This window comes from Leucoraja erinacea, chromosome 16 (assembly GCF_028641065.1).
Source record: "Leucoraja erinacea ecotype New England chromosome 16, Leri_hhj_1, whole genome shotgun sequence".
Classification (NCBI taxonomy): domain Eukaryota; kingdom Metazoa; phylum Chordata; class Chondrichthyes; order Rajiformes; family Rajidae; genus Leucoraja; species Leucoraja erinaceus.
The window spans coordinates 28,096,693-28,117,133 of NC_073392.1; the positions used below are offsets into that span (position 1 = coordinate 28,096,693).

Genomic DNA, 20,441 nt, shown 5'->3' on the forward strand with positions numbered 1-20,441 from the left:
TTGCCATGAGCAAATTGGCTACTATTTCCCTAAACTGCAATGTATGAGACATTTTTGGGCATTCTAAATGGGAAGCGAAAGAGACAATTAAATGAAAATCACAAATCACAATGGAATGTTCTAAAAGAGTGAAGCCAGACTTAAAAGGTTAGGGTTTCTACTTCTTTCAGCCAGTACTGTTGAAGCAAATTAATCAACCATATTAGTACATTTTCCGGAGAACAAATATCAGTTTCCTGGCAATTACTCTCAGTTTCTCTGACAACATTAGAGGCTTGAGTTTTTTTTTGCTTTTTCCACATATGGACACAAACTTGAAAGTGAATTTCAAATGTCAAGTTACATTAGCACTCAGATAAAGTCCTTAGAATATGTTGGAACACCGTTAACAAAATAATCATGGCTACTAATCCATCATCTATCTGTTATAAATTTGTGCTATCTAATAGAAGCCTTCACTAGAGGATAGTAACAAGCAATATTGCTTCATTGAGACCAAGAGAAGTACAGCTGTCTTCTTCAGAGGCATTTCCTGTAGCCATACATATTCCACTTTAGGAATTACACTAAGATTGTCAGGGTTCCTGAATTTCTCTCTCATAAAATTCTAAGTGATTCGATAAAACAGTAAAGCAACCCATAAGCTCTTGAACTCTATAAACTTCTCCAAATCCAATGGCTGGATAGATACACCAATTTTAATATCCTCTCTCAAGCCAACATCCTAAGCAGAGAACACAACCAGTTGAGAAGGCCAAAGTTCTTGCCATATTTCATCACTTAAGACTTCTACAGACTCAAGAAAACACCTAATCTAACAGTGAAATGAAAATTAAAAACTTGCCATTAACTTGTCATTGTTCTGCTTGTATCCATTAGACTATGGATTTACACATCTTAGATACAAGCATAGCATGATTGCTACAGTGCCTGAGTCTCAATTACATATGGAAATCTCAACAATCCAAATTTCCATTGCTTTACAAGCCAACGATCTTCAAGTTGGTCACTAGTATAGGGTCACTCAATTGCTCATTTCCCCAACATGGTTCAAATGATCAATTTTTCCAATAATTTGCAAATAAAATAGACACATAGCTGTGTATGATTCTAAGACTTCTCCTTTTCCCAATTTCAAGTAAACCGACAAATGTGCAAAATGAATGGAACTAATTTTAGCCGGCACAAATGTAAAAGAGCTGTTCCCACCTACCCAATCCAGCACAAAGCATCCTTGCCATAAAGTGAAAAGCAAATGTGCTCATTTCCATCATCTATCAAAACAAATTCAGTTTAACAGCAGATTAAATCTAAAAAAAAAAAAAAATCAGCAAAGCACAGTGGCACAGCGGTAGAGTTGCTGCCTTACAATGTCAGAGATCCAGGTTCGCTTCTGACTACGGGTGCTGTCTGCAAGAAGTTTGTACATTCTCCCCATGACCGCGTGGGTTTTTTCCGGGTCCTCTGGTTTCTTCCCAAACTCCAAAGACGTACAGGTAGGTTAATTGACTATGGTAAAATTGTAAAGTTTCCCTAGTGTGTAGGATAGTGCTAATGTGCAGGGATTGCTGGTCGCCGTGGGCTCAGTGGGCCAAAAGGCATGTTTCTGCGCTGTATCTCTAAACTAAACTAAACCCCACAGCTGAAAATTCCTGTGCACTAAAACACTGTGTACTAGATCGTTTTTATATTTAATCGTATCAAATACAGAGACCACTTGGGGAAAAATGAAAACATGTTCAAAGATGTGATGGGCAAACCTAAACCCATTGGAGTCATCCTCCTGACAAAAAGGTTTGGGAATGCCATTACTTTTCGGGCATCAGAATTGTGATCATAATAATTCTAAGATCCGATAGCCACACCGTCAATCCAGTCACTGCCTACTGCAATATTAAGTCAAGCAAGGGAACACAAGTACATCCATGACAAAAAACCATGAATTCCCCAGGGCCTAATCAGCTGTCATCTCCATTAACCTAGGCCTAAACGGCTAGAGCAACAGAAATGCTCTGAACAGAAAAATATCATCGGCTCAAACACCCTGCAAAGTAATTAAGAGGGAACTGCAGATGCTGGAGAATCGAAGGTTACACAGAAAAGCTGGAGAAACTCAGCGGGTGCAGCAGCATCTATGGAGCGAAGGAAATAGGCAACGTTTCGGGCCGAAACCCTTCTTCAGACCTGCAAAGTAAGCTCTGTTCAAACACCCACAACAACAAGTCAACATATAATCTGTTTCCCGCTTAAATCTACCACAGTTAGCTGTGACAATAATCAGTTTCTCCACCAGAAAATAGACTGATGACAATGACCAAGATATCATAAGGTAACAAATCATAAAAACTTCATTTTCTTGGAATTCAACTCAATGACAGAAAGCAGATCTGCAGGCATCGGAAGCAAGTCCAACAAAAATACCGTGTGAACCAAAAAACTATCATTGGTGGAAAGAGAACAGGACAACCAATCTCTAGCTAATAACTATGACATGTGAGGACACTAGGAAATAGGAGCAAGAATAGGTCACCTGGTTCCTTAAGCTTGCTCCATCATTCAAAATGACAGTGGTTGATCTGTCCCAAGCCTCAATTCCTCCTCTGTGCCAGTTACATATCACCTCTATTGCATGATCTTTCAATATTTATCTACGTCCTCTTTAAACACCGCAAGTCACTCAACCTCCACAAACCAATGGGGTAGAGGATTCCAGAAATGCTGCTAACATAAATTCCTGTGACCTCAGTTTTAAATAATTGCTGCTTACCTCATAACTCTTCCTCCTCATTGTGCATTCTCCTACTCATAGAAACACATCATCTAATGAAATATGCCCTTTTGGGATCTTGTACATTTTAATATCACCCCTTCTTCTAAACTCTACAGATCAACTTTGAGCTATTCATGATAGAATAAAACTCTCATCCAAGGAATGAGCCCACTGAAACACATGTGGACCTCCAATGCGAATATATACTTTCCTAAATTAGGGAATGAAAATTAAATCTTGGCGAACCAGATGCAACCTCACTAACACCCCCTCACAATTGAAACAACGCTTCTCTATTTTTTAAATTTCAAACTTTGGTAATGAAGATTGATTTCTTAATTATTTGTTCCACCTGTTTATTAACTTTGTGCTTGACATACAAGAGCGCCTTGACCCCTCTGTAGTCCACTCATTTGCAGTCTCACTATTTAGATAAGTACCTTTTGATTCCGCTTATTGGAAAACAATGGGATGAAAGGCAAACAAGTCCCAAGGACCCAGCAGCCTGCATCCAACCATTTTAAAGGATGTGGCAGCAGAGATGGAAAAAGTGGTTCAAAACTAACCAAGTACATGATCTCAGCATTTCCCTCCGTTACAGTTCACTTCCAGTTTTCACCCACTCAATCTGTATCTTATTGCAGTCCACATATTCTCATCACAGCATGCTCTCCCATTATTTTTTATATTATCAGCAAGCTTGGATAAGTTACACTCTGCTCCCTCTTCCAAGTGATTAATATAGACAGAAAATAATAGAGGACGTGGCCTGATTCTTGCAGCATTTCATGAGTTTAGCCTTTCCAGTCTGTAAAAGGTCCATTTATTCTGACTCACTGCCATCTATGTGATAAACAATCTTCAATTCAAGTAAAAATACTTCCCCCTGTACAATGAGCACCTATCCCGTTTGCCAGTCTTTTATACATGGTACCTTCTCCAAAGCTTCTGGAAATCAAAATACACCAGATTTATTGGACTCTGTTACATTGATTCGATTTAATTAATCAAATTTCTTCCTTAATACCGCAATGACTTGTTTTTATTGCATTTAGCATTTTCTATGAATGGTTATCTCATCCTTGATTTTAGATTTCAGATGTTATTTGACTCCCTCCATTCTCGAACATCTTTGATTAGAATCAAGTCAAATTTGCAGCATACTATATATATCAGTATCCTCTTAGATCTTGGCTGGTTTTGAAAAAGATCAATCACTTCTCCCTTCTCTGCAGTCACTTCCTTTAAAATGGTTGTATGCAGGCCACGGGATCCTGGTGACTTGACAGCCTTTAATCCCTTTGTTTTTCCAACAATCTTGTGATAAGGATGGTTACAAATTCTTCTATTCTATTCAAAGCTAGCACATCTATTATCCGTGCAATATGTACAATATCCCTCAATGTGAAGGCTGATGACAAATATCAATTTAAATAAGTTATCAGTTATTTTTTCCTGTTACTCCTCCGCCAGTCTCTCCCTCCACAGATCTCACATTTACCTAGCCACTCTCGCCCTTTTTATACATGCAAAGGTCTTGTTTGATTTTACTTACCGGCTCACTATCAAAATCAACTTTCTACTTCCTGGTTAGATTGTCAGTCTTTCACTCCTGGTTCCTGAAAGATTTGCAGCCTTCCCATCTACCACAATCTTTTGCTAAGATTCTTCACATGTACAAGTACCCAATCTGCTCAGCCTAGAATGGAGAGAAGCTTTTCAAGGACAGTTACGCTACAATTGCTCACTGAAAGAAACACTTCAAATATCTCCTCAAATACTTTGTGCAAGTGTCTCCATCAAAGACAGTATTATGAGCTTTATTGTGCTTTAAAAATGTTTTTTTTTTTTTTTTTTTTTTAAACAGATTTTTGTAAATCAGGTCATTTGCAACCTGGGGAGACCCTGTATCATTGAGATGCAAGGGTTTTCATACTAAAGGCAGTAGGATTTCTGTCACCTCACAAAAGAGCACAATCAATTTCCTGAAGATACACACAAAAAGCTGCAGTAACTCAGCGGGTCAGCAGCATCTCGAGAGAAAAGGAGTAGGTGACGTTTCAGGTCGAGACCCTTCAGATCCTTCTCCAGTCTGAAGGCGGGTCTCAACCCAAAATGTCACCTATTCCTTTTCTCCAGAGATGCTGTTTGACCCGCTGTGTTACTCCAGCGTTTTGTGTCCAACTTCAGTTTAAACCAGTATCTGCAGTTCCTTCCTACACAATCAAATTCTTTGTGATTTGATTGTAACCTTAGACTTTTCAACGGCATTTTTGGCACAACATTCCATGAAGTGAGTCATGTTAATTATACCATTTTTACAAGCCCTTTTTAAAATTGCAAATTGGTAATTGAATATCTGACATCACTGATTGTTACAAAGTGCAATAAAATAGAATACTGATTAAGAAAAACAGAGAATACAGAGACAGAGCATATGAATGCAATCAGTTCAATATGTGCACGCCAGCTCTTTCAGAGTCCCACAGACTTTTCAGTTGAGTTTAGTTTATTATCACATGTACCAAGGTACAGTGAAAAGTTTTTATTGCTTGCTAACAAGTCGGTGGAAAGACAACACATGATTATAATCACGCCATTCACAGTATATAGATACACGATAAGAGAATAACTTTTAGTGTAAGATAAAGCCAGCAAAGTCCGATCAAAGATAGTCGAGGGTCACCAATGAGGTAGATGGTAGTTCAGGACTGCTCTCTAGTTCTGGTAGGATGGTGACAGATCTGAGAGGAGTTTAAGAAGATCATAGTTAAAGTAAGAAATGTTGCTGTTGGAGTAGCGATTTAAAAGAGTGGAGCGATTACAATGTGCGATTAGAGTTCTGCTTTTGTGACTAGCACATAAATAGTCGCCTGGGTTGGACATCATCTGGAAGCAGCAGAGCCTTTAACATCGGAGCCTGCAAGTTTTCTACATCCACTATCCTTGTGCAAATACTGTCACCACCGTTTCACACAGTGTTTTCCAAACTGGAACACCAACAGTAAATAATGCTCATCTCTACTTGGGGTCTTAATGGCTCTATAGAGGAAGTGTTTTTGGAAATTCTTGCCACAAAGGCTGAACAAGGCAGAGTCCTTCCGTATACTGAAAATAATTAACGTTTTGGGGAAAGAACAAAATAGTGAACATAAAATTGTTAGTCTGAAGAAGGGTTTCGACCCAAAACGTTGCCCATTTCCTTCGCTCCATAGATGCTGCCTCACCCGCTGAGTTTCTCCAGCATTTTTGTCTACCTTAAAATTGTCAGATCAGCCATGATCCACATGAATGGCAGAGTCGGCTCCAGAAGCTAAACAAATGATTTGCTCCCATCGCACTTAAGACCCTATTCCAAAAATGCATAACAGTGGTGAAAAAAGAGTTTACTAACCGGCATGCATCAGACACTGATATGACAAGAAACAGTTTTGAGTAGATTCATTAAAGATAGTTTATCAGGTGATGGAAATTTCATGGAGACAAGAAACTCCAGATGCCAGAACTTGAGCAACAGTTCCAACATCTGAATTTTGGATGGCAACAAGCCATGTTGCTGCTTCCATTACCACCTCTTTCAAAACCTTGGGGTGTGGGTCACCAGTTATGTTAATGTCTAATTCTTTGTTTCAAACAATAATTTATTTCTGCTCCAGACCTGTCAATTCCCACTATTTGCCAAATGTTTTCGTGACATTGACTTATTCTCCAATGTAATTTCTCCGGCATCAAACTCGAAGGGAGCCAAAAAATCTTGCCAATCTATCCCCTTGCCCTGTCTGTTTTTGAGTTTCTCCCCAGCTTACTCCCATTTTCCACTTTCCCTATTCTAACCAATGTCTTGATCTTCCTTTACTGAATTTAGAAACCCTATGGCAGCACAGTAGCGCCTTACATCGCCAGAGCGCCAGGTTCGATCCTGACTAAGGGTGCCATCTGTACAAAGTTTGTATGATCTCTCGGGTTATTTCTGAAGAACAAAGTTAAAAACTGAAGAGCGAACAGCTCAACTGTTTAATGTTCATCACAGCACACCAAGTGGAAAAAACAGAAAAATTCTTCAAATAATGGAAAATTTAAGTAGGATAGTTTGGAAGATTTCATTGCATACTCTAACATTGAAAATGTTGGGATGTCGCTAATATTTGCTGATTTCAAAATGTCACTTGATAGTTGAATTTAAACAATGACAAAAAAGCTCCCATTGATTTAACAAGTCCTACAGTTCCTTGGAAAAAAAGGAAGATAACTTTGAGCACTCGGTCATAATTTTCCACGTGCAGCTTGGTAACAGAACAACACATTTCATACAAAGGATGAATTGTGTTACATTTCTGATGGTTACAAGTATACTGAACAGTCACAAGAACTGTTTAAAAGCTGCATGTCTAATTTGGCTTTGGTAAATTTCCAATTTCCATAAAACCTGTTTGGAAGGTTACCTTTTCCAACCACACAAAACAATGAGAACAAATCTGATTTTATTCATACATTTATCTAGACAACACTTACAGTAACAAATTACCCACCCATAGCAAAGTGCAGGGATGGCCAATCAACTAGCCCCCAGTCACGTGTTAAAATGGAAAATTCAAGAACCATGCACAATTCTTATAGATCGTGTTTTTATTGCTAACTCTGTCATCTTATTTTTTCCTAATTCTAATCCAATACTGGACATTCAGATGGAAACATGCAATTCATGTTGTGTTGACATTTCAAGTTATTTACCCTGATGCAAGCAAGCACAGGTGATGTGCCATCATTAACAGTGAACATTTCCTGAAAATCATGAGAAAAAGGTTTAGCGGTGGGGAAAGAGGGCTCGGTATGTTTTCTAAAATGGTGCAGAGATGAAAATATAAATGTGTTTTATAAAGCAACCGATGAAAGACAAAGAAAGCACCCGAGGATCAAAGAGAAAGCTTTGTCATTTAGCTCTTTGCTTAAATCTGATTTGCTGCCTACAGCACTTCAATTCCTCATATTTAAACCAAGATAATTACCAGGAAGATAGACACCAACTGCTGGAGTAATTCAGAGGGTCAGGTAGCATCTCTGGAGAAAAGGAATAGGTGACATTTTGGGTCGACATAATGACCAGGAATTCAGGAATCAATTTTCATTAATAAAAGTAAAGGCACGTGGAAATAAAGGAAAAATAAATTAAAAGTGTAGGAAGGAACTGCAGATGGTGGTTTAAACCGAAAATAGGCACAAAAAGCTGGATTAACTTATCGGGTCAGATGGCATCTCTGGAGAAAAGGAATACGTGACATTTCGGGAATACACCCTTCTTCAGACCAAGAGTAAGGGGAAAGGGAAACGAGGGATATAGACAATGATGGAGAGATATAGAACAAATGACTGACGGATACGCAAGGAAACATGCGATTGTTAGGTGTGTGCCAGGTGAGAACGAGTACAGACAATGAGACTCTACAAGACGACTGAATCTGGTACGACTTGGGTGGGGGAAGGGATCGAATGCAAGGGTTATTTGAAGTTAGATAAATCAATAATTAAAAGGATACGATGTGAGATTCTACATAAAATTAACCTTTTCTTCTAGTTGCTAACTGCAATAACTAACTGAAACAATTAGCTTGCATAAATAGTCTCAATAATGCATGACACCAGCATCTTCCATGAATACAGTGTAATTATGTTAATCTTTCATGTGTTGACCAACATTCAGTTATCTTAAGGGCCGGTCCCACTTGCGTGTCCTTGGCACACAAATTACGCAACCTCGTGGTCGCGTTGAGCCGCGACGGTCCCGCGCGATTTCATGCGTACGCACAGCCGTCTGGAGTGTGTGACGTCATTTGAAGATGGACACAAAGCTGGAGTAACTCAGCGGGACCAGCAGCATCTCTGGAGAGAAGGAATGGGTGACGTTTCGGGTCGAGACTCTTCTTCAGTCTGAAAAGAAAGGTCTCGACCCAAAACATCACCCATTGCTTCTCTCCAGAGATGCTGCCGGTCCCGCTGAGTTACTCCAGCATTTTGTGTCCATCCTCATTTTTCTTGGCCCCGCTCTGGGAGTAGAAGTGGGGGCGGATCCGGACCACAACGACCCTGAGCCCCAGGCCGAGCTCGGCTGCTGCTGCTGTTGAAGGCGAGACGTTGCGTCGCGCCAGGGTCTTGGGCCTGTCCCACGTTGGCCGTCAGTTCTGCGACAGGCCGTTGGCGTGCAAAGATTTTCTTTGCTACAAAATTTTCCGAGCGCCGCGCGATGTGGTGCACAACTACATACCCCTCCGCGTTTCTCAGTGGGACCAGACCTGCGCGGCCATACGATGCCCGTGCGCCTCAACGCAACCACGAGGTCGCGTAATTTGCGTGCCAAGGACACGCAAGTGGGACAGGCCCTTTACTAACTCCTGCGAAATTTCTAGTCAATTCATAGCAGAAATCTTATTTCTCCGCTGAGGAAACAATACAATATTCTTCTCTTCCACGCAGCTGAAACCAACTGACAAACATTTAGTCCTACCAACTGTGTTTCCAATACTTTGTATGATTACACTGAATTAATCTGTGGACGTTTGACACTTAAGGCAATGGCAGGCTCTTGCATGAGAAAAAAACCAAGATAATCCTGGAAACAGAGTGAAAAGGAGATTGTTGTAAACTTACATATGGTTTACTTCACAGAATTTCTAATTGTTTTCAATAGTTTTGCTGACACGTTTTGTTTAATTTCAGAAATAAAACTATTATAATCTCATAGCTTGTTAACAACATCGCCAACCTCACTTGGCAACAATGATTCATGAAAGACTATCTGAGTCCACACATATGGTCGGGTACTTCTGTGCCTCTGACCTTCACTAATTTTCCCATGCCTGATCCCCACAATTTCTGAAGAAAGAAGCAACCTTTAAATTCAAGATCAAATAAATTAAGAATTAGCAGCAGACCATTCAGCACAGCTGCATATTCCACCATTCAACAAAATCACAGCAAATCATTTGACTCAGATCTGGTACCTTTCCTGCTCTTGTACTTTTGCACTAACCTCATAATTCATGAATCTCTTAATATTCAATATCTTAAAATTTATATCCCTTTGCGGACTCTTTGGCTTCCCCATGCAACCTGCTTTCCTAGCCCTCTGTCATGGACAAATTTGGCAATTTTACACTCAATTGTCCTTCAGGTCACCATTTGACCACTTACACCTGACTGATCTAGAAGTGACCCCTTTGTACCCACACTGCTTTCTGCGATTTAACTCATTGCTGATCTAGCACTCTACCTCACCCATATCCCAATGCCAAAGCTGTCTTCATGCTTAATCCTCCTTCATAAAACAGAAACATTTTCCCTCTGCAAAAATGACACAAAATGACATTGGCATCAGGAAGATGAGCACAGCATGTAACCACTGAATCATGACAGCAAGCACAAACTCATTGGAAGAAGCTTTGTGGAAATTGACATTTGTCAGAACTCCTTCTGGTCCAGATTCTATAAAACAATTATTCAGGCTTTCTCAAAACTCTTAGGGCTAGCGGAATCAAGGGATATGGGGAGAAGGCAGGAACGGGGTTCTGATTGTGGATGATCAGCCATGATCACATTGAATGGCGGTGTTGGCTCGAAGGGCCGAATGGTCTACTCCTGTACCTATTTTCTATGTATCTATGTAACGTGCTTGCACGATTCAAGATGCATGCTGGGCCTTGACAGTTTACATATCTTAGTTAATCCTGCTAACTGACAAGACTGTAGTTAGTTAGTCAAGCAGAGGAAAGGCTCAGTGCGAGAATCTTAAAGTACAAGGCATTTTATGCCTATTTTGAACAGGCAAACAAAACCACCTCAACACATCTCCACATCCCCATCTATCTTAATGACAGAAGTCACCCTAGCCATTCCTTTACTCCATATTATCTTCTGGGCGAAGATTTGAGCTTGAAAGTTCACATACTCCGAATTAAGAACTGTTTCTTCCCCACTGCTATCTGACTCCTGAACCAATCACCTCATTTACATTCCCTTCCCAGAAGTGCTGCCACATGCCTCTTGCTCTGATCTCTACCTCATTTGGTTATTCCGTTATTGTACTTTAATATTCTTATGCACTACTCTGATTTTTCACATTGATTTGCACTTATCGTATCTATTGATGTATTTTTTTTTTATTACTCTACGTAAACTGTTTACCGACCGTGTAAACAAGGAATCTCATTGCACCCTGATGTATGTGACAAACTCATCTGAATCCTATTCTAAATCTGGATCTCACACCAACGATATAAACAATTTCAAATAGCCAGACCTTTCTGTTTGTATTAGAACTGGCAAGTTCTGTTGAAAGGTCGTTCATCTGTAAAGTTAACTGCATTTTTCACAACTTCACCTACTGACCTGCTGAGTGTTTCCAGCATTTTGTGTCTACATTTTACCGGTAAAATAATCTGCTTAAAGAGGTAAATGGCAGAAATAATTCAACAGTGCTTACAAGGTTTGAGGTTTTGCTCAAGCTGTCACAATTATGAATGTGTCAGCAAATTACAATAAGTTCACTGCACAAACCATGGCGATAGGGCTTTTATACAGCTCATCAAACTGAACCAGCCAAAAGTGGCCACATCACAGCACATGGTTGAGCCTGCGGGTCAATTTGGTTTTGTCAGAAATGCGCAAAGTCACCAGTCTCTGGCCCATCATGTCTGAAATCCTCCACCTGAGTAGCCTCAACGACTACCGGCCTCGCACTCACACCATGAAAGTGTGAAAAACTGGTCCTTCACATCACATTGTATTAGTTTTACACAGCTTAATTTGCTCTCTGTGCAAGATAATTATTAGCTCTTACAGTCAACTTTTCTATCCTTGAACACCTAGTCCTGTACTGAACAAGAGAAATGCCATAGCTTCAAAAGTAATTAAGGAGGCTTACAATAATAGGATTACCATTGCCCTTCATCTATAACTATTACGGTTTAGTTTAAAGTGACGACAATGCAGTCTGATAAGGCCATCCAAAGGTTAAGCCGTAGACAATTTGACAAAATGGTAAATGAACACACAGTTAAAACAGCTTCTGAAAAGAACAAATGAATTACATTGAAAATTAAATAAGTTAAAAACACAAACATGTAAATAATCAGATCCACAAGGACAAGGACAAATAGACTACGGTTTTTACCCCACTGCTATAAAAGCACAATTGGCCGGCAGAAGCTCAGAGAGAGACGGTGAAAACTGTTAAAGTGATTTTTAGAGTTCACCGTGGGTTTCAGAGAAATGTTTATATCACAAAATGGAAGTTAAAATTCTATTCTAATATTTACCTTAATTTGCTTTCAAGATAATTATTAGAGACTTTTCTTGATGGCGAGAACATATGCAATATCTGTGAAATTGAACAACGTGTAATGGTGATGCCAGTTCAGAGAGTGCTGTGAAGATTTGTTAGTTGAGTCAAATCAGGCTGACAAACATTTAAACAGAAGATGATCAAGAGCAAAAATACAGCATAAACCTGAGATACACAAAACAGAGCATTTGCTGGAAATCTGAAATTAAAAAAATATATATATATATATGTAGGGAGAAAAAGAAGGTTGGTGATTTTTGTCAGAACTGGCTTGTTATGAAACAAAATGGAAACTGTTAAATTCAATGTTGAATCCTGATATTTGTAGCATGTCTCATCAAAAGACAGTATAGGATGAAAGTTTCAACTAAATTACCTGCTTCAGGCATGAATTTAACCTACGCGATGCACATTTGCAATGTTTAGCTGCAGGGACAGCACTATATCAAACTTGGAATAGATTTAAGCCAAATTATTGGGTCAAATTATTTTGTGCGGAGAAAACAAGTTAACAAACTCATTGGGAACAAATTGGACTGGATAACTGGATGCTGAAAATACAAAATGCTATTGGATTCTGGGGGTATTGGTGAGATTGACGTGGAAAAGCTTTTCCCACTGAGAGTAGGGAAGATTCAAACAAGGGGACATGACCCAGGATTGATTGGCGCCAGGGAGCGCTGATGGGTTGTGTTGGGGGACCAGGCCTCCCGTGGAGGCTATGCGTGAGTGGTGAAATATTCTGTTAGGGGAACAGGTTGCGGGTGAGTGGTGGATTATTGTGTTGGGGGGGTGGGGCCCAATGGGTCCCACGGTCTAGTTTTTACGAAATTCTCCTGCAATTAAAGCTAAAATTAACTTAGCTTACCTTAATGCTTGCTGTATCTGCATGTTATACAACTTCGAAACAGGCCCTTCGGCCCTGTCAACTTTCCTTCAGATTTTAATTTAATGTTATTTCCTTAATATTGCAATAATCTTCAAAGAACTTAACAATTTTCCATACAACATCTTTAAAATGTATTTGAAGCAAAATTAAATCATGACAACGTTTGGTTCTTTTTCCGTGAAAACCATGGCCATGGGAAGGGACATGTGGGTCACAGAGCTGGATGCCTCAGTTGCCAAGTACCAATTCAAGCTCTGGTGCCGTAGCTCATGATCTGCATATGACAGTCAGCTAACCCAAGAAGTAATGTCATGTGCAAAATATCCCAAATGCATTCCAAATTTCAATTGGATAAATAGTTTACAATTATGCACAGCTTGAACTATTGCCCAGAGCAAGCCACAATACATTATGATCATCTTACCTGGTCAAGATTTTTGAACAGAATAATGTCCTTACAGGCTTCCTGTAATCTATTTCGCTGATCATCTGACTTTGGATAAACCACCTGGAATAGGATAAATAATGCTTTTAGGTGAATAACAAATTAAATTTAGTGGCGCACATGCAAAAGTAGCCGGAGGACATCCCAGAAAGCAGTTTAATAGAGTCAGAGCATAGAAACAAGCCAAGTGGTCCAACTTGCCAACATTGACTTTTATGCTCAATCTACATGTCCCACCTGCCCATGCTTGGCCCATATCCCTCTAAACCTATTCTATCCATATACCTGTTTAAATGTTTCTTAAACGTTTCGATAGTACCTGCCTCAACTACTCCTCTGGCATCTCGTTCCATTAACCCTTCACCCTTTGTGTTACCCCCTCATGCTCCAAATTAAATCTTTCCCCTGTTCACCTTAAACCTATGTCCTCTGGTTCTTGATTCCCCAACTCTGAGCAAAAGACTCTGCCTTTACCCAATCTATTCTTCTCATGATTTTGTGCGCCTCCTGTGATCACCCCTCATCCTCCTGCACTCCAAGGAATAAAGTTTGAGCCTGTTCAACCTCTCCCTGTTGCCCAGGCCCTCTGGTCCTGGTAACGTTCTTGTAAATCTTCACTGCACCCTGTCCAGTTTGGCATCATCTTTCCTATGTGCAGTTTAATATCAATTACTTTATTCAGTGTTTTTAGGGTTCGTGATTTTTATTGCTGGTAAAAATACAGTATAAATCTGGATTTAGTCATTCAGTTTCTGTAATTAGATGGAAATAAATATCACTTAAGCAAAAAATAAAAATTGTTTTTGCAGTACTAGTGCTGAGACAAACACAGAACAGTGCAGCACACAAACATCCCTTCCACCCACAGTGTCTGTGCCGACCATGACACCAATTTAAACTATACATCTGCGCTTCCTTGGCAGAAACTTTATAAATATTTTTGATTTCAGTATTTATGTGACCATTGAACAGGCTAGGAATCAATTGTGATTGGGCCAAGTTTATTTCAAGAGTGGACGGAATTGTGCAAAACGTAGGAATAAAAAGTAGAAGCAAATTTTATTGTCCCTTTCATACACGCAATATTTTGTATTTGCCCTCCAGGTGTTTTGGTTCAGAACCCTTTTTCATACTTCTTTCTGGTATATTTTGTAAAAAAAAAAACAGTCCATAAATTTTACATTTCAATATTTCTGACGTGAGAAATTTCCTTCCTGGAAAGTAGATATCGTTTTGTGAATAGGGCATAAAAAATGTAGTAATATATACAGCAGAAAAACAGACGCTTTGGCCCAACTCGTCCCTGCCAACCAAAATGCCCCATCCATTCCAATCTCATTTGCCTGTACTTAGCCCGTATTCCTCCCAACCTTTCCAACTTATGTACCTGTTCAATTGTCTTTTAAATGTCATGGTACCTGCCGCAACGACATTATTTGGCAGCATATTTCATAAGCCCACTATACTAAAGTGTGAAAAATGTCCCTCAGCTCCCCATTAAATCTCCGCCCTCTCTCCTCAAACCTTCGACTTCTAGATTCCCTTATCATGGGCCAAACACTTCTGAACATTTACTCCATCTATTCCCCTCATGATTTTATAACACCATTCCTCAGCCTCCTTCGTTCCAAGGAAATAAATTATAACCTTCCCATCCTCTTACTGTAGCAAAGGCCCTCAATTCCTAGCAACGTCCTTGTACATTTTCTTTGCACTCTTTCCAGCTTAATGACTTCTTTCCTAATACAGGGTGACCAAAACTGAACAATACTCCGTGGTTTCTCACCAATGGTCTTGTACAACTAACCATCTTAACTTCAAAACTCAGCTCCTTGACTGATGATGGCCAATGTGCCAATAGCCTTCTTCAAAGGTTAACATATCCACCTTTGTCACCGATTTCAGGCACTGCATTTCTGGATCATTCAGCTGTACAACACTCCACGGGGTCCTACTGCTCACTGAGAAGGTCCTGCTTTGGTTTGACTTCCAAAATGTAACACCTCTCGTTAATCTGAATTTGACCTCATATAAATCATATTAGAATGACCAAGCTCCCAGCATCCGTATAGTAAATTAGATACATCACAACAGTTAAAAACGCTTGAAATATGTATCGATGAGATAAGTATGATTCCAAGTCCTACAGTTGTCAAGTAGTCTGATCAAAGTTTTCTTAAATAAATATAAAACTTAATTTTGATATTATTTTATAACTTTCTTCAACTAGTGCTGGCTAAGCTACCACTGAAGTCTAAAGTTGTCTCTAGAAAACATTCCCTTGTCAGTCACAAAATCATAGTTATGCCGACCGGAAGCAGGCCCTTCGCCCAACCTGTCCATGCCAACTAAGATATCTGGTCCCACCTGCCCACATCCAGCCTATATCCTTCTAAACCGTACCTATCCATGTCCATATCCTAATGTCTTTTACGTCCACAGAAGTTTCCAAATGTAAGCATCATTCGTTGGCACAGCGGTAGAGTTGCTGTCTTGCAGTTCGAGGCACGGATTTGATTCCGACTAAGGATGCTGACTGCACAGAGTTTGTTCGTTCTCCCCATGGCCTGCATGGGTTTTCTCCAGGGTCTTCAGTTTCCTCCCATATCCCAAAGATGTACAGTTTTGCAGATTAATTGGTTGGTGTAATTGTAAATTGTCGCTAGTGTGTGTGGGATAATGTTGGTGTGTGGTGGCCGCTGATCGGCGCGGATGGTCTGTTTCCACATTGTATAACCTGACCTTTGTGTTATTACATACATCTTTTATATCCACCCTGCTGCATTACTGGGAAGTTCTCAGATGAAAAAAAGAATTGAGCTACAAAAACCACAGCAGGAAGTCTAATCTGAAGAACAATAATTGGAACTAGCTCACCAATGTGTCCACTAATCAATTACATCCTCCTCCATCTATCCCTAGAGCAGCAATAATTATTCATGTTAATAACTACGAGTGGGAGCAAATTTAAAGCATTAATCTCCAGTGCTTAATTCACATTCAGAGCTTTAACAGAATATATGCCAAACAATGTATTCTCCAATAAATGTATAAAATGCAGATATAAAGCAGAAAACTAAAATCAGGATATAAATCCCTGCTCGATATTTTTTCCCATTTGTTTTGTAAAGGTCGTACTCTTAAGGAATTGTAGGCTTCTAGGATAATTAAATAATCTATATCAAAATCTCAGGGGAGCAGCTCAATTTATCTAATTAAAACATTTTCACGTGACTTTTAAAACAAAAATAAGAACATAATGCTGAATTAATCGCTTCAACCACACCTCGCATGCACGACTCCCCTCCAGCAATAGCAATCAATCAAGCTAATGGTACTTACAGAATTGCACACAGTAATTAATTAAAAATTAGCACGCTGTTTGCCTAGTTCACTGAAATTATTCGCCACAAATTGTGATAATTAAGCCCAGATCTTTTAAGTCTGTCAAGACATCCAGCAAAAAGAACTTTGTCTTGAACTGAAGTGGTGGGTCCCGTTGGTAATCATGTTTTCAATGTAGCAATTATTTTCAGCTTGTAAAGCAACAAATTAAAGTTACCCATAAGTCAATGGTCTCTGAAACCAATTCCAATTTCTCAACAAAACTGTTTAGCATTTTTCCCTTCAATGTTTTTAAGCGAGAATGCTTTCCATTTGCATTAATTGGCCCTCGATATAGAGAAACCCTCCTAGATGGCAGCAGCGGACAGAAAATAACAATGTCACTGAGTGGGCTTGGGGCTTTACTCCCGTGCCCTTGGAGGGCCTCGGAAGCGCTTTGGGTCGGGGCATGGAGGCTGAGTGAAGGCAAAGGACAGTGCGCTGACAGGTCAATGTCGAGGAGCTGTCAGAGTGGTTGAGACGTCGGGCAGGTTTGCTGAAGGCACTGAAGCAGCCTGGGGCTCAAGTACATCGGGTGCTGCTTCAAGCGGAATGGATGCAGCCTGCAGCAGCACAAAGTGCGCGAGCATCGTTGGAGGACATTGACACTCCGTCTCGCCAGGCCGACCCCTGCAACTCCAACCCAATGTTGCCGCCAAGACAACAGGCCTTGGACCAAACTAAGACTTTTAAACTTTTAAGTAAATGGACTTGAAGGGTACAAGATGGCACCTAAAACGTGGTGACTTGTGTACTGACACAGTGGTCAACTATCCTACATTCTTATACTTAATATGACTAATACTGATATATGGTAGGATTGTCACCGAATATCATGCAAAAAATAAAAATAAAAAAATAAAAAAAAATGTTCACTGTACTTATGTAGACAATACAATAAAATGCCTTTGAACAGATGCAAGAAGCCCAGGACAAGACTAACACAACACTGCCCCAGTAGCTCCTGATCATAAGTAGGCACAGACTGACCAAATATGATCCTATTCATTATTTCATTGACAGTTCTGCAAATGTCTCAGAAGGGACAATATGAATAAAAATTAATATTTGTAACCTAACTATTGCCATTTACTCATTCCACATTAACAGACATCACAGCTAAAGGTCTTACCCTGGGTTCCATATCTTCGTCATCATCTTCATCTGGGTTGAATGCTTCTGCACAAACTGTAATAGAATGTAACAAACTATGAATCAATTGAAACATAATTCATAAGCAAACATTAATTGAAAAATTATCCCTGGGCTATATAATTTTTTTCCCATTTAACTGGTAATCAAAGCAAAACAAAAAGATTTAAGTATTAACAAAGTTGTTTCAGTTAATTTTTTTTCAGTTCTTATTTTAAAGATTCCGTCACACTCTTTATTACTTTATTTTGAAATCATTATTTATGCGTCCAGCAAATAAATTTCAACACTGTAAAAAGTACACGGAAAGCTCATTTGACACAAAAGAAAAAGAAAAACTGAAAGTTATGCAAAGCAATCAATATTTCCAAAGTGAGTTATTGAGAGTAAAACATTGGTCCTTTCAATTTCAAGACAGGAAACTTGCATTCACCAAAGGTCGTTGGGATACAAGTGTCATTTTTTCCAGATACCAGCCAAAGATTCTCAGGAATAGGATTTATCAGCATTTAAATAGTCAAGGGCCATCACCAGTGGCGGTGTGTTCCAGGACCCCACTACTCTGTGTAAATAAACATTGCCCTGCACAACTCCATTAAACCTTCTGCTCTCACCTTATAAGGCTATAAGGAGAGGCTGGATAAGCTGGGACTATTTCCCCAAAACGTAGGAGGCTGAGGAGCAACCTTGGAGGTAGACAAAATCATGAGGCACAAATAAAGGGAATGGTCACAGTTTTGCTTCAAAGGCCCTACTCAATGAAATAATGCAAGTTGTTAGAAACAAAGTGCCGGAATAACTCAGTAGGTCAGGCAGCATCTCTCAGCCTCCCAACAATCAGCTGTGAAGAATGCAAGTTATTTCTACATGCAGTGGAAAGTTTGGATATCTTTTCTCTGTTTACCCAAGACCATTCAAATAACAATTTGTAGAAACCAGGAGAACGTGGATAAGGAATGTTTTGGGTCGAGATCCTTCCTCAGAGAAGATCAGCACTGTGTTTCTTTTATTTACTTAGTAGTTGATACATTACATTTTTACTTAAATTTTCAGTTGTGCACATCTCAACATACACATGAATTATATCTGCCATTTACTTGCTGTACTTCTACAGAATTATATTAACTGTATAACACAAATACTGTATAACAGACAGTAAATACATTATAGTCAAACGTCCCCAGAATTCTTACTTGCAGCAGCACAACAGGCATGAAAACATAGTACTCTATCAAAACAAATGTTCAGTATATATAAAAACCCAAAGAATTATAGTGCAAAGACAAAAGTCTACGTAGTTTGGAGTTTATTTGGAGATGTAGTGTTTAATAGCCTGATGGTTGCAGGGAAGAAGCTGCTCCTGAACCTGGACGTTAGTGTTCAGGCTCCAAAATCTTCTTCCTGATGACAGAGTGAAATGAGTGCAACCAGGTTGGTGTGGGACTTTGATGATGATGGCTGCCTTTGAGGCAGCGACTCCTATAGGGAGGTTGTACGGCAGTCGGGTCACGACCCATGGCCCGTGCTGTTGCCACGCTACACCAACTGGAGTACATGCGATGAACTGCAGGTAGCGGGTCAATTTTTGCACTGTAAATAATTATGAAAATTGGGGTAAGCGTGAGAGACATTTATCCTACTTCAGAATTCCAAAAGTGAGGAGAAATGACGGTAGATAGAAGCGAGAGCTGAAGGGACAAAAACACCCAAAGTGCTTGACGAATATTGGCCGTTTGCTCACTGCATTTCATCAACAGTAAGGCATTATTTGTGTTTTTTCTTGATTCCGTTGGCATCTAAAACGTTTCAGAAGTGATAAATCTGGCTGTAAAATTTTTAAATCGCCCATGGGTTTTTACATACAAAAAGAAAACGCCTCTGAAGCAAAATTTATCATTTTTTAAAATCGCAAACCATTCGTGGGTTTTGAATTACATTTTACTCAGATGCAAGCGAAGGAATGGCATAATTGTTAGCTGTTAATTAGACAAAATCAACCTCAACAAATTGACAATATCCTATTGAAAGGGAGTGGGTGTTTAAGCTGTCAGGACATTTTATTATTTGCCAAAATATACATCTCAAAAGCATAATGATAGAAGACTAGTTACTTTTCCACACACCACTCGTAAGTCTGTAGATTTTTTTAATGATAAATTTAGCTTCAGAAGTGTTACGTTTTTGCATGTAAAAACCCACTTCAGAACCATGGGCAATTAAAAAATTTTACACACCTTTATCACTTCTGAGACTTTTTAGAAACCAAAGGAATCAAGAAAAAAACACAAATAATGCCTTACTGTTGATGAAATACAGTGAGCAAACACGAAAATTTCCAATATTTTCTATTTCGATATCTGCACGGCCAATGTTCGCCAAGTACTTTCGCTGTTGTTGTCCCTTCAGCTCTCGCTTCTCTTTACCTTCATTTCGCTTCACTTTTGGAATTTTGAAGTTGGGTACATGT

At 39.5% G+C, this 20,441-nt stretch overlaps 1 protein-coding gene across 1 annotated transcript in view; it reads right to left on the reverse strand.

Annotated features, from left to right (window-relative positions):
• The window catches only part of prkar2aa (protein kinase, cAMP-dependent, regulatory, type II, alpha A), a 192,673-nt gene that overhangs the window by 52,169 nt on the left and 120,063 nt on the right, over positions 1 to 20,441 (reverse strand). Inside the window, exons 9-10 of the mRNA XM_055648002.1 lie at positions 17,955 to 18,010; positions 13,418 to 13,501 (exon numbers count right to left, since the gene is read on the reverse strand). Of these exons, the coding sequence (XP_055503977.1) occupies positions 13,418 to 13,501; positions 17,955 to 18,010 (140 nt within the window). The remainder of the gene's footprint in view (positions 1 to 13,417; positions 13,502 to 17,954; positions 18,011 to 20,441) is intronic.